Consider the following 16,378-nt stretch of genomic DNA (forward strand, 5'->3'; position numbering starts at 1 on the left):
AAATGCTTAAGTGTCAAGTTGGAAGATGATGCTCTTACCGTTGATACCAACTGGTACATTGATGGGAGCATGACTTGTTGATTTCACAGAGAACAGATTGAACTCCGGCTGCGAATCAGTTTGAGCATTTTCACTGGTAGAGTGGTTCATTGGTTGGGTTAGGTTGTCTTGGTGACAGTTAACATAGTGCTGCCTTTGGTTGCGGTACTGTCTTGACTGGCTAGATCTAGCAACAGACGAAGACTTTGCAAAGCAGGCCTTGGCAATGTGACCTTGCTTACTGCACTTATAGCAAGTTGCTGACTTGAACTTGCATCGATGAGATGCATGGGGACCGTTGCATCGATGACATTTTTGATAATTATTACTAGATTTAGATCTAGGATTTGAACGTGCAGGCTGTTTAGCATAAGTTGAAATGCTCTGATGGGGTTGGTGTTTGTTGACTAACCTACTGTTTACTGCATGGATCTCTGAAGGTGCTAGAGATCTCGCCGCATCGGATGACTGCTGAAATGAAGTTGCAAGTTGTATTGCTTTTTCCAATGTGAGATCTGACTCGAGAAGCAACTTCCTTTGAACATCAGGGCTGTTTACACCTGTCACAAACTTTTCACATAGTCTGTCGGACAGCGTGTCCCCGAATTCACAAAATTCACTTAGATGACGTAAAGCAGCAACATATTCTGATATTGATTCGTTTGGTTGACGAGTCCTACCGTCAAATCTGGCTCTACACAGGAACTTTTATAGGGCAGGCGCATGGTGGTCTGTTAGCAGTTTGCTCAGCTCGTTAAAGCTCTTGGTAGCTGGACTAGCTGGTGCGCATAAGTCCTTTAATAGCCTAAATTGTTGAGGCCCTATGACTGTTAACAAAACAGCTCTCTTTTTGGCTTCTATCGTCACGTCGTTAGCTTCAAGGTAAAAGCTTAACCTATCTAGATAATCATGAATGGTTTCATCATTCGAATTAAATTCTTTTATCTGGCCATACAGCGCCATTATCCTAGAAATACTTAGCCAATATGCTCTAGCAAGCTCCTTTTTAAGTAAGCATGTGCTCTTTTTCTGTGGATGATCCCATCCTCGTCGCCAAATGTGATGGATTGATGTTTTTATTATAACACACTGGACGATAGAGCCATGTTGATTGTATATCTAGACTTTATTATTCAGCTACCATGACGGAACAGGAAGTCACATGACATATATATATATACAAGCGACATCACTCAAAACAACATTATAAATATAAGACTAATACAAGAAGAGTGAGTTCCCTTGACTTCACAATTATCAATATATTACACGTAACCTTAGGATCGAAAGGCCAAATGACTTGACCACGGCATATGAAGTGATAGTGTGGTCAGCACTATGTCCAGCGGTCTTTAATACGCGAGTGAGGTTCCTTTCAGTGCTGGGCGGACTCGTGGACGTCCGAAAGACACTATGTTTGCGATCCGAGACTTCAGGGTTAGTTGTCGAGAGTACTACCACTGCACCACTCCACTACCCGTCCATTCAAATACTTTGGACGTCGATGTTAGATTTCCGAAACAATTCGGTACTGAGCTAGTTTCTCCAACTATCAAAGCGGTAAACTACCTACATGGTCCTAATTACTTTCACTGTCCCCAGGGGTAACCCATCTTTTTGTGCTAGTTGGACTAATTTATTATCTATATTTTAAAAGGCTGGTTTTAAGTTAAATATAGTTGGTGCTAGATTTTATTACTTATTTTAGGTATATAGAAAGGCAAAAAAAATATAACAGTTAAAACAACAAAGTGCTTGTTTCACCTTTGACCCTAATGAGATGAACAGCTGTGTTGTCCTAATGATCACTAACGGTGTTTGTTCAAATATCTAACACAAATTGGCTCTCATATGTAAATTAATTACCATGATCTCTATAAAAGGCAAAGGACAGAACTCCAAATATTGTTACCTACAAGTCTGACAACAAGGATAAGACTATAACCACAAGACTACAAAAGACGCTCGCCATGAAGTTGTTGACGTTTCTAGCCGTGGTAGTCACGGACATTCTTCTCTGTCAAGGTAAACACAAACACATCTGTAGTCTCTTGAGTTGATTGTTGATGTTTTTTTTATCTAATAAAAGCGCATCTCTAATATCTTGAGCTGATTTTGATGTTTTTTTTATCTAATAAAAGCGCATCTCTAATATCTTGAGCTGATTTTGATGTTTTGTATTTTAGATAATCCCGTGCTGTCGTTTTGACATTTTTGAGTGCAATTTCGTGTTTTTGTGTATCAAATAGACATCAACAAGATGACAAAAATCCTTCCAACATTATTACTGAAACCATTATGATTGACATGGAAAAAAAATTCTTTCTTGTCAATTTTGACTTTATAGCAGAAATAGTATATTTTAAGATTCAATTGCTGACAACGTGAAATTAATGTTTCCTTTTAAGGCTTAAATTATAACCCGCTGTTTTACTTTCGTAAAATAAGCTTTGATTAGCTGTACAAAAACACAGTGATCCACCTTTTGTAAACAAGCTTATTATTTAGTTCACAATGTCTGTGAGTTTATTGCAAATATTTTGAAAGCACTGAAAATAAAAGCTTTAGTCGCTAAAATATGTAAAAGATCTCATGTGCGACCAAAGGTTTTATTGAAGAAAGCTAATTTTTGTGTTCTTTTAAAAGCTTGTTAATATAAAGGTTATTATACTTTTGTTATTAGTAATTGTTACTCAAAAGTTTGCCGATAAAGTTTGTTAATAAAGATAATACTTTTTAAACCCAGGCCCAGTTAGGTCATGTTTATTTACATTTACGTTTGGCTTTTTATTTTAAAATTTCATTTAGTTACACAAAATATCAAATAGACCTACATGATTTTAAAATATTCATTGGGCCTTTTGAAAACTTGCGAGACTATTCTCATTGGTGTACTTATTTATAGCGTTAGATAAACAATTTTACCCTCCATCTGTGTGTCTTTTACCAGGGGCAGGCGAGGACTACGAGGAGACAGCATGTCTGGACTGTCAACAGTTGCTGCTAAAACAAAATAAAATCATTAACCAGCTGTCTGTTAAGATTCAGCGTTTAGAGGTACATTTAAAATTTTTTTTATAAAATTGTTTCGGTTTTTGTTACATTATGTGTTGTCTACCACTCAGAATAATCAACAGCCTCTTCACATTGACTTCAGCACTTTATTTATCCACATACATCACAGCCAAGATTACACGTACTGGCTAGGGCTTTCATCTTAGATAACTCACTCGTAACACAATACACACTAACACGGTAAACAGAGACTGATGAATCAAGAGACATAACTATGATTCGCATAATACAAGGGACGTAACAATAGCTAACAAAACATAACGTAACTGTTTTGGAAAAACACTATTTTTAGCGCAATTTCCATTCTGGAGAATTGCGTTTATTAACTCGTCATTTCTGGGAATGGATGGATGGATGAATGAATGAATGAATGAATGTATGGATGAATGTGTGTCCGGGCTTTAAGTCGTATCTCCTCCTCAACGAAGTAATATCGATGACTAGTTCCAAAAGCAATTATGTTAAGCAAGTTACGAAAATAAACATAGGCCATAAAAATTCCGGGTTTCTTTCATGGATTTCGCGGAAAAGCCAAAAAACCTCGGGAAAAAAGCAGTTTTTGGCCCATTTCTCGGCAACCAGACCACTTAGCGACTTGAAACATGTACCAATCGATTCCTGCCATAATTTAGAACAATATTGCCGAAGAAAGTTTTCAAAAATATCCTTTCGTTCGGTCACAAAAATTTTTTTTAAATAATTAAAATTTGGACCGAATTAGTAGGCTCATTTTCCAACCACGCCACACGCGTCATCACGTTCAATAGCTGCGCCATCACGTTCAATGGCTGCGTCATCACGTTCAGTAGCTAGGCGCGCAATGGTTTTTAGTCATGTAAGTCTATTGTAAATAAAACATGTATTTTAACCAATGGTTTTACTAACCCTGCTCTTGATTTACGCTACGACAGAGCTATTTTTAGATAACATAAGGAAATTGCGCTAAAATTGTCACTAGACTTTTTAATTACCTTGTTTACCATTTGCTGCTAATTGTTAGAACTTAACCGTTTGTCTTATTAGAATTTAAACGGGAATATATGACTTAAACCAAACACAATTAGCTTTCCATTACCATATAAGGAAAAAGAATGTGACCAATAGAGCGTCGATCATTATAGTAAAATCCAGCGTTTTGCTTTCAGGCAAGTCCGGTTACGGGAGAGGAATGGACACTGGCGTTTCGTGGCACAGCTTATATAGGCAAATCTGTTTATGCCGCCTATAAGGACGGTACCGGGATCCCCAGTGAGGTGGAACCCGGATGTAAACAGGTGAGATTACAAGATATTTCTCGCAAACATTAAAAAATAATTGCATTAAATAATTACACCATCGCCAAAAAAAAAACTACATTAAAAACATTTCTTAATAATGCAAAAGTCACTTTTATATTTAATGAATATTCTAAATTTAACCTTATAATTTGGACTTTAATGTGAAGCAAGTACAAAAGCTAAATTGATGTTTTTGTTTTTGTATCAAATTTTACACAGCACTTCGCTATTAACTAGCGAGGCATATTTCCAAACATTTTATAAAGCAAAAAAAAAAAAAAAACCTCTGTGACCGATACAAAATATACATGTTCGTTGTGCAATTGTTCGTGTGCAGGTCACCAAACCACTGCCCTGCAACAACCACTATAGAAACCTGAACGTTTTCGACAACTGGGATAAAGTAAAGGAAGTAGCCTTCGTCGTGTACTCCAACTACCAGAAGGTCAAGGAGATTTTGTTTGACGGCACAAGTACAACCTACATGACCTGGTTCGACAAGTCTAGAGTCAAGTTCTCTACATGGAAGCAAATCAAGACGGAAACCACAAACGTTTTTTCTATTGCAGGTGACATCAATCCTGTCCTCATGAGGACGTTCTTCGTCAACAACTTCTATGGCGGATGTCCAGCCGACAAGGGCTGGTTCGTGGCTGTGGACAGGGCAGACGGCGCATGCGCCTGGGAGAAGGCGAGCAGGTTCCCAGTCTTCAAGTACTCACGACAGAGTAGCCCTGAGAACTGGAACACTGGTGACGTGGCCAATGCCGACATGTTCGCCATCTTTGTTAAATTCTACGACACACCTTGAAGTGGTTGATTTAACGATCCAGATGTGGTCAAATTAATTAATGCTGGATAAAAAAAATCTTTTAATTATCGAATATTTGTTGTATGCTCTTTTTTTGTTGCTGTTAAACTATGTGTATTTTTGTAAGTTAATAACTACTAGATGAATATACCTAGTGCTGCCCGGGAACTTGTTAAAACGTATCATCTTCACTCAAGTGTTTATTTGTGAATAGCCTGTGGTAGTTTCACAACGAACTACACAGTAGCATTGTCGATATTAGGTAATATAACAAGCATATCAAATTTGCAAATCAAACCCAATCACGCTTAATTAACAATTTAACTAAAACATTATCTGCCTTTACGTTTACATTTGGCTAAATACACACGCGTACAAGTAACCAGAAACTATCACGAGCCCTTATAACCACCATTTATTACAACCCTACAGCTGGACAACAAAAAAAAAGTTCATTCACTGTTTTTTTTTAAACATTGAACCTCAAAGTAACATCGCTGAGCGACCGACTCGGGTCATATGAAAACTTGATTAATACAAGTGCTTCGCTGCAGTGTAAACATTTGAAAAGTGAATACCATCGGCCTAGAAAGTCTGTTCTTTAGATTTGTCAATGGTTACTGCGTGGCAGAATCTGACAGAAAACTGTAGGAGGAAGCAGGGTTGAGAGAGCGCTCCTGTTTAAAGACACGTGAGGTAGAAGGTCCAATCCTGTCCAGAGACAAAGGTGAGAGAGGGTCCACCCCTGTCCAAGTACATGTGAATGTCCACCCATGCGTGTCACCTGTGACAGTCTTCTTCTTCTTCTTCGTTCTTAATTATTAGTGTTGAAGGGGATCGAGATTTATCTGCCAGTGGGTTTGAACTCGAAACTTTGTTCGAATTTATCAACCATGAACTTTTTGCCGACTCGACCTCGCTTTCAACACAATTAAGTGTTACGTGTCAACCGGTTATGCGCCATTGAGGTCATTGACTCCGATTTCAGCCTGCTTTTCTTTTTGGATTTGCTTCCATAGCCTTTGTCCAACTAAGAACAAACTACAAGGCAGCAGTTGTTTGATTTTGGAGTTGTCTCTCCTAGAAGAGTGGCTGTCCCCAGCTAACGAGCCTCATCTGCCCGAGGGTACGAACTCGAGACTTTTCGGTTTGGCAACCATGAGCTTAACCGACTCGACCACGCCGAACCCTACCTGTGACAGTAAGTTGTGAATGTTGGTGAGAGGGTCGGCGGCTCCAGATGGATCCACCCCGTGTATTGGGATGTGTAGAAAATGGCTGGGGGTGGGGGGCAGTAAGCGGAAGCCATTCTGTGAAGGATGCTTTCAGATGAACATTCTTATGTAAGAACGCAAAAACCATTAGCATTTACTTGTTTCAAGGCAATGAAAATAGTGATGTCGCGCAAATAAAACGATTTTGACAGGTAGTAATTGTGAAAAAGAAAGGTAAATATTCCTAAATTCCTAAACCATTGTCACTTTAACTTTATGTTTATTTTAAAGGAATGTTTAATATACCCAGGACTTAGCGTAAGTTTAATTGTAACGTGAACGTTTGTCTGGACATAAAAAGTAATGGACATAAACATCCTAGAGATAACCCCCCTCCCTCCGGGACAAAAATACTTTGTACATAACCCCCTCCTCTTTTTAGGTCTATATAATGAAATAATCGGCGAAAAACGGTTGATAATATGATGGTATGTATTGCCTATTATAATTTTGAATATTTATGTAGCATTAATATGTATTTAGAATGCTGTAATATTCGATAACAATATCTAAATATTTTCCTAACCATATTACCATTCTTATAAAAATTGCCAACAAAAACACTTTGTTACAAATATTAAACAAAGTAACCTCAGCAGCCAAGGAAGGATTACATCGGTGCATGTTCTACACTACAACAACAAAATAAAGGCGACCGGGCATAGTGCTGACCACGCTATCCCTTCATAGGCCGAGGTCTCTAAATCAGATAAACTCTACTTCATCTGTCCCATGTGTCTTGGCCGCGAACGGGAAATGATGATGATTATGATATGGGTGTAAACGGATTCAGTGAAGTGTTGCCTTTGGTATCTGTTTAATGACCGCGTTGATAACAGATGTTAATTCTATGTTGTAAACTGCTGGGAAAAAACAACTACAGTTGATTAGTGACCTATGCCACTTGATACAGCATAGTGCTAACGCTGCATTTATATATATATATATATATATATATATATATATATATATATATATATATATATATATATATATATATATATATATATATGTGTGTGTGTGTGTATGTATATATTGTGTGTGTTTGAGTATGTATGTTTGTGTATGTGTGTGTGTTACAACCCAACATAGAAACAACCACGTTGCAAACTAGCCGGTTAATATGCAAAGTAGCCAATTGGACCGGCCAATATCCGAAATCGTTTTTTGGGTCAGTACGTTGACATTAAAGCTTGCTAATTGGCTAGATGTGACTGAATAAGAAGATTATGAGCAGATTTCGGGTGTTTGTATACCTTTAATGTAACTACTGTAAATAGATTAAATAAATGCCAGTACAAAAATTAATTAATAAAATTAATATAAACATTTTAATAACAAAAATTTTTATAAATGCACTCAAAAGTACAACAAAAGTTATTTTCTTTAAATTTATAACAATGAGCCACTATTTAAATACTAAAAAGAAAAGATTGGGTGATTTGTAAAATTTCAGATCCTTCAAGGTTATTCAATACATATTATAGCGACCCACGTTTTTCTTAATTTTAAAAAATAAGTTCTTAATAAATGACTTTATTATTGGACATGAAAGAAATATTTGTCACACATTACCACATATAGCATTACTGGAATATTATTTCATGCAGTTCTGAATTCGGAACATAACAAAACACTTGAATATTGTTGAAACGTCTCATTGAACCATACATACAAGCAAACACAATAAGAAGCTGCCTGTATAAAAAAAAACACACACACCAATAAACTGATACATTTCATTACTCCAAGTACTAGAGAAAGCCAAGTAAATAGTCTAATCAATTTTGGTGTATTAATAATCATAATAATATATAGAAATTCATGTCTGAGGTTTAAAAAGAAAGCTTGTGTTGGTCAGTTTAATCAGTTTGAACCATATATTCTTTAGTTTAAATCAGTAATGACCTTTTTTCACTAAGTTTAGATATTAACTCTTGTTTTCTGCTGACAGAAATAAAAAAAAATAGAAACAACAAAAATATAAAATTATTCTATTTTACTATTAGGGCGTTTAACAGATGTATGGCCCTAATTGTCACTAATGATGTTTAGTCAAAGATCAAAGAAAAAACTCGTACTATTTTATGTAAATTATTTACTGCTTGTGCCAAGAATTATTCCTATAAAAGAAATGGTACCCAAATGATATCTACAGGCTACAAACCAAAGGCTAAAATCACAAGACTACAAGCACGAGACTGCTGTTGAAACAGAATAAAGCCATCAACCAGATGTAAGTCAAGATTTAACGCCTAGAGGTCATTTAGGTTATTTTATCATTCGTTATTTGAATTACTTATTTTTGAAATGTTATACTTTACCAAAAAGTAACTTTTGAAGCTGTTTAAATAGAATTTGAACGTGATAACTAGACCTACGAGCCGATCCTGGGTGACATTAAACTTCTAAAGGGTGGGGCAAAATTTTGTGACGATGTGTGACGAGGAGGGGGGGAGGAGTATTCTGAAAATGTGATGTTACACTAATGAATTTTCAAAAATTAATTTCAGTAGCTAAATTTTAGCCTCTGTTTCGCGTTTAAGAAAGGTGTTTTTTGCAAATTATATCAGAAATTGATTAATATACTGTATATAGAAGAAGGTCAGTAAATGATTTAGAAAAAAAATCGATCTTTAAAAAAAAAAGTTAATTTTGGAGGGGGAAGGGTACGGTCTATGTGTACTTCATTGTAATGGAGGGTCTGGTTTTTTGTGAACTTGTATGAATGTAAGGAAGGGGTGCGGGGTAAAATTCGTGAGAAAAGCATGACGTTATTTATGGATTCCCGCCCCCCCCCCCTTAGTTAACGAAGAAATGCTGTCTATTAGACTGACAAAATAAATGTGACCATTCATCTATTTACCATCACAGTCGACACAGGCTAGGCCCAGCTTAGGAGAGGGATGGACACTGGCGTTTCGTGGTACAGCTTACATAGGAAAATCTGTTTACGCCGTCTTTAAGGACGGTACTGGGATCCCAAGTGAGGTGGAACCCGGGTGTAAACAGGTGAGTTGTCCGGTAGGAAATAAGGCCGAAATCTAAATGGCCAACTTAAAAAAGCCCCTCCCCCCCATGGACAAAAGGCCATCTAAAAGATACTTGACACAGTCACCGTCCCACTTCCAACATCAGATACTTCACACAGCTGACTGTTTAACTTAAAAGGAAGACTCAACAAGACGATCTTTTCTATTGCTTTAAACCACAAAAACATTTTACTCCGTGATAATTACTCTATTAAATTAATTATGTTTACGTTTACAGGTCACCAAATCATTATCCTGCAACAACCACTACAGAAATACAGATGTGTTCGACAAATGGGACAAAGTAAAGGAAGTTTCCTTCATCCTGCACTCCAACTACCAGAAAGTCAAGGAGATTTTGTTTGACGGCACCGATACAACCTACATGAACTGGTTCGACAAGTCCAGAGTCAAGTTCTCTACATGGAAGCAGATCAAGACGAACCCCACCAACTACTTCTCTATTGCAGGTGACATCAGGCCAGAGCTTATACGAGCCTTCTTCATCAACCAGAACTACGACGGTTGTCCAGCAGACAAGGGCTGGTTCGTGGCTGTGGACAGGGCAGACGGCCCGTGCTCGTGGGAGAAGGCGAGCAGGTTCCCGGTATTCAAGTACTCACGACAGAGTAGCCCTGGGAACTGGACCACAGGTGACGTGGCCAATGCCGACATGTTCGCCATCTTTGTTAAATTCTACGACACACCTTGAAGCCGCTGATGGTTAGACCGGGAGCTTGTCGGTGAAAATGAAATCTTTTTAATAAATCAGAAAAATTATGCAGTTTATATTTGTGTTTTATAAAATCCTATATGTGTTTTGTGGTTTGATAAATAGGATCAACATTTTACATATTTTGTATTAAAAAACAGCAATAATTGCTGGAATTTCGTTCACAAAGTAGCACTACTCTAATCTACATCTTTGTTGATTTTTGATACTTTAAATTTGACTATTAATTGTTAGACCTGTATAACCAGATACAACATCGTTTATGTTTCAATTAGATTAGATACCAACTTCATCTTAAACAAGTCCCCTTTCTTTTGCTTTGTTGTGTATATTTGAGAGCTGTTCTAGCCAACGCTTCAAACATCTCCATTCTCTGTGTCTGATAACTGATGTTAATATTTGAACTGAGTGTTCTCTTTTATTTTAAACTCCCCCATTTGAGATAGTGTTTGCCCCGAAGATTCTCAGTACTTGTAGCGCTTGTTATGAACAGCTTCTAATTTCACCCCAATCCCATTACAGGTCTTCCAAAATTCTGAGCCATGAATGAGGACACTAAGCCCATTATTTTAAATATGCGGAGTGTGGAAGTTAAGCTTATCCTACCTTTTCCCCCACATATCCCTTAGCTGAGCAAAGAAATCGATTATATTTTTTTTAACCTACTCCTCTCTCACATACTATTTGAATACTTGAATAAATTATAATTGTAAACAGTGAAGAACAAACACGTGCCCGCATTTCAGCTGTTAATTAACCAACCACATGTTGCATTTTTGTTATTCTGGTGTGATCTTGTCTAATTAAAAGGCCATTAGTATGCAACAAATACCCCTATCTGACCATTAGAATTACCATACTTAACGTAACTAGAAATTTCTTGTTTAAAATAAAAACTGCTAAAATAACCATTCGAATAAACCGGGAGTGATCTCCCCTAAACTTTCTCGAATATTCTAATATAACACTACGGGGGATGGCAACTCGGGATATAGACTTCTAGACATGATTTTTAATCCATTTTAAATACTCAAATTTTTTAAAATAGAATATAATCTCGTATAAAAAAAAGGCACACCAAGTGAACGCTAAATAAAGATGTGCATAATAGTGCGCAATATTATTAGTACTTTATTAATTTACATGCGTTTTTGAGAAATCGGAAGTAGCGTAAATAAGTACTTCCGATAAACGGAAATTACTCAAAATTTGACAGAAGATAGAGAATTAGATCTTCTACTTACATATCAAATTTCATTTATCTATCTGAAATAGAACTCAAGTTATAGGCTTTTGAAAAATTCAAAGTGGAAAAAGTACCACTTCCGGTTATCGGAAATCGCTCAAAAGTTGATACGGATCTACGATTTTGATAAAATACTTATATATGAAATTTTCATCAACCTAGCTGTAACGGTACTCAAGTTATCGTGTTTACACACGGACACACACACGGACAGAATTGGATAATCCAGTTTTTCCAACTCCATTACGCATAAAACGCCCAAATTTTTATATATCTGAGTTTATAATTTTTGCCCGATTAAAATAAGTCTTCTATATCCCGGATGTGATGAAGGACTGAGGAGTAAAACGGTGAAAACTGTCCAAATTTAATGTGATTTTTGTGCACGATTACAAGACTTTCTCTATACTTTGTATATACGAGAAAGTAATAAAAAACAACCATGTAGCTGTGTTAGTAAAGAAAGGAAATTTAAGGACACTCCTCATAATAGCTTCAATTTACAAACAGATAAAAATACAAACAAACAGACAATGATTCATAATCATTCGATAATAGAAGTATGGTTGCAATAGATCTAAAAATACATCTTGATCTCCATTTACCGGAAGGTAAAGTTTCTCATAATAAAGATTTAGATTATCGCACGATTACAAATACCCTTTATATTCCGCATACAATGAAGTAGTGAGGTGTATAACTGTCAAAATATCTATCAATCATTCAAAAAGATTACAATATTTCCGGTACTCACTGTATACGAGGAAATATAACTAAGGCAAAACAAAAAATAGTCTATTCATGCATTTGTCAAATAAACGTAATCTTAGGATCATCGAAAGGCCAAATGACTTGACCACGGCATATGTAGTGATAGTGTGGTCAGCACTATGTCCAGCGGTCTTTAATACGCGAGTGAGGTTCCTTTCAGTGCTGGGCGGACTCGTCGACGTCCGAAAGACACTATCTTGCGATCCGAAACTTCCGGGTTAGTTGTCGAGAGTACTACCACTGCACCACTCCACTACCCGTCCCTTCAAATACTTTTGGACGTCTATGTTAGATTTCAGAACCAATTCGGTACAGAGCTAGTTTCTCCAACTACCCTAGCAGTAAACTATCAATATGGCGCTAGTTACATTCACTGTGCACAGGGGTAACCCATATTTTTGTTTGTGCTAGTTGGACTAATTTATTATCTATATTTTAAAAGCCTGGTTTTAAGTTAAATATATTTGATGCTAGATTTTATTACTTATTTTAGGTCTATAGGGAGGCAAAAAATACAATAGAACAGTTAAAACAACAAAGTGCTTGTTTCACCTTTGACCCTAATGAGATGAACAGCTGTGTTGTCCTAATGATCACTAACGATGTTTGTTCAAATATCTAACACAAATTGGCTATCATATGTAAATTAATTACCGCAAGGCCCAACCATGATCTCTATAAAAGGCAAAGGACAGAACTCCAAATATTGTTACCTACAAGTCTGACAACAAGCACAAGACTACGACCACAAGACTACAAGAGAAGCTCGTCATGAAGTTGTTGACGTTTCTAGCCGTGGTAGTCACGGACATTCTTCTCTGTCAAGGTAAACACAAACACAGCTCTAGTGTCTTGAGTTGATTGTTGATGTTTTGTTGTCAACTAAACACAGCTCTAGTCTCTTGAGTTGATTGTTGATGTTTTTTCCATCTAAAACAAGCGCATCTCTAATCTTTAGCTGATTTTGATGTTTTGTATTTTAGATAATCCCCCGCTGTCGTTTTGACATTTTTTGAGTGCAATTTCGTGTTTTTGTGTTTCAAACAGACATCAACAAGATGACGAAAATCCTTCCAACATTATTATTGAAACCATTATTACTGACATGGATAAAAAAAAAATTCTTGTAATTTTGCCTTTATAGCAGAAATAGTATATTTTAAGATTCAACTGCTGACAACATGAAATTAATTTTTCCGTTTAAGGCTACGTTATTTTCCTCCGGCTTAAATTATAACCCGCTGTTTTACTTTCGTAAGACAAGCTTTGATTAGCTGTACAAAAACACAATGATCCACCTTTTGTCAACAAGCTTATTATTTAGTTCACAATGTCTGTGAGTTTAATATAAATCTTTTGAAAGCACTGAAAATAAAAGCTTTCGCCGTTAAAATATGTGAAAGATCTCATGTGCGACCAAAGGTTTTATCGAAGAAAGTATTTTTAAAGGCGTGTTAATATAAACGTTATTATACTTTTGTTATTAGTAATTGGAACTCAAAAGTTTGCCGATAAAGTTTGTTAATAAAGGTAATACTTTTTAAACCCGGGCCAAGTTATGTCATGTTTATTTACATTTACATTTAATTTGCCTTTTTGTTTTAAAATTTCATTTAGTTACACAAAATATAAAATAATCAAATAGGCCTACATGATTTAAAAAATATATTCATTGGGCCTTTCGAAAACTTGCGAGACTATTCTCATTGGTGTACTTATATCGTTAGATGTGCAATTTTACCCTCCATCTGTGTGTCTTTTACTAGCCGCGGGCGAGGACTACGAGGAGACAGCATGTCTGGACTGTCAACAGTTGCTGCTAAAACAAAATAAAATCATTAACCAGCTGTCAGTTAAGATTCAACGTTTAGAGGTACATTTTTTTAAAATTATAAAATAGTTTCGGTTTTTGTTACATTATGTGTTGTCTACCACTCAGAATAAACAGGAGCCTCTTCACATTGACTTCAGCACTTTATTTATCTACATATATCACAGGCACGATCACACGTACTGGCTAAGGCTTCCATCTTAGATAACTCACTCGTAACACAATACACACTAACACGGTAAACAGAGACTGATGAATCAAGAGACATAACTATGAATCGCATAATACAAGGGACGTAACAATAGCTAACAAAACATAACGTAACTGTTTTGGAAAAATACAATTTCTTACGTTTTGCTGCTAATTGATAGGACTTAACCGTTTGTATTATTAGAATTTAAACGGGAATATATGACTTAAACCACACAAATTTAGCTTTCCATTACCATATAAGGAAAAAGAATGTGACCAATAGATCCTCGATCATTATAGTAAAATCACGCGTTATGCTTTCAGGCAAATCCGGCTACGGGAGAAGAATGGACACTGGCTTTTCGTGGTACAGCTTACATAGGAAAATCTGTTTACGCCGCCTATAAGGACGGTACTGGAATCCCAAGTGAGGTGGAACCCGGATGTAAACAGGTGAGTTTACAAGATATTTCTCGCTACCATTAAAAAAAATAATTGCATTAAATAATTACATCATCGCCAAAAAAACTACATCAAAAACAACATTTCTTAATAATGCAAAAGTCACATATATATTTAATGAATTTAAATGTGAAGCAAGTACAAAAGCTAAGTTGCTGTTTTGTTTTCGTATCAAATTATACCTCGCACTTCGCTATTAAATAACGATGCATGTTTCCAAACATTTTATAAAGCAAAAAAAAAAACTTTACCTCTGCGACCGATACAAAATATAAATGTATCAATTGTTCGTGTGCAGGTCACCAAACCATTACCTTGCAACAACCACTACAGAAACCTGAACGTTTTCGACAACTGGGACAAAGTAAAGGAAGTCGCCTTCGTCGTGTACTCAAACTACCAGAAGGTCAAGGAGATTTTGTTTGACGGCACAAGTACAAACTACATGACCTGGTTCGACAAATCCAAGGTCAAGTTTTCTACATGGAAGCAAATCAAGACGGAAACCACAAACGCTTTTTCTATTGCAGGTGACATTAGGCCTGACCTTATGAGGACGTTCTTCGTCAACAACTTCTATGGCGGATGTCCAGCAGACAAGGGCTGGTTCGTGGCTGTGGACAGGGCAGACGGCGCATGCGCTTGGGAGAAGGCGAGCAGGTTCCCGGTCTTCAAGTACGCACGACAGAGTAGCCCTGAGAACTGGAACACTGGTGACGTGGCCAATGCCGACATGTTCGCCATCTTTGTTAAATTTTACGACACTCCTTGAACCCGCAGATGGTTAGATCGGGAGCTTGTCAATGAAAATGAAATCTTTTAAATAAATCAGAAAAAAATTATGCAGTTTATATTTATGTTTTATAAAATCCTATATGTGTTTTGTGGTTTGATAAAAGAGGATGAACATTTTACATACTTTGTGTTAAAAATCAAAAACCAAATTCCCTTATCCCTAAGCTGATCAAAGAAATCTATTCTATTTTTAAATTAATCCTCACTCACACACTATTTGAATACTTGAATAAATTATAATTGTAAACAGGGATCTCATCAGCCACATGTTTATTTTTTATTCTGGTGCGAACTTGTCTAATTAGTATGCAACAAATACCCCTATCTGACCATTACAATTAACATACTTAACTAACTTGAAATTTCTAGTTTAAAATAAAAACTGCTAAAATAACCATTCGAATAAAAACAAACCAAGTAGCTGTTTTAGTACGAACCGGTTTTAATATTTTATAATTCTCCCGGCGTATGCATCACTGCAATCTCAGGAAAAAAAGGAAATTTAAACACTCCTTATGATAACCCTCAATTTACAACCAAATAAACATACAAACAGACAATGATTTATCAAAACAAACTTCGATAATAGAAGAATGGTTGCAATAGATCTAAATATACATCTTGATCTCCATTTACCGGAAGGTTATAAACGCCAAAGCTTCTCATAATAAAGATTTAGATTCGAGCACGATTACAATGCACCCTTTATATTCCGCATATAATGAAGTAGTTAGGTGTATAACTGTCAAAATAAATGTTAATTATTCAGCAGGATTGTACTATTTCCGGTATTCGCTGTATACGACGAAGTATAAAAATGGTCACAACAAAAAATGGGCT

General features: G+C 36.3%; 1 protein-coding gene across 1 annotated transcript; it reads left to right on the forward strand.

Moving 5' to 3' along the window:
- Positions 1 to 1,452: 1,452 nt before the first annotated feature.
- On the forward strand, positions 1,453 to 15,585 carry LOC131936519 (uncharacterized). Its single transcript, XM_059293547.1, has 11 exons — positions 1,453 to 1,476; positions 1,923 to 2,064; positions 2,990 to 3,096; positions 4,260 to 4,388; positions 4,729 to 5,196; positions 9,351 to 9,488; positions 9,747 to 10,115; positions 12,943 to 13,084; positions 14,025 to 14,131; positions 14,606 to 14,734; positions 15,042 to 15,585. The coding sequence occupies exons 1-11, from the start codon at positions 1,453 to 1,455 to the stop codon at positions 15,513 to 15,515; spliced, it is 2,229 nt and encodes a 742-aa protein (XP_059149530.1). The 3' UTR covers positions 15,516 to 15,585.
- The last annotated feature ends 793 nt before the right edge of the window (positions 15,586 to 16,378 follow it).

The sequence above is a fragment of the Physella acuta genome, unplaced genomic scaffold (assembly GCF_028476545.2).
Source record: "Physella acuta isolate Inbredline_101_S28 unplaced genomic scaffold, ASM2847654v3 ptg000179l, whole genome shotgun sequence".
Lineage (NCBI taxonomy): Eukaryota > Metazoa > Mollusca > Gastropoda > Physidae > Physella > Physella acuta.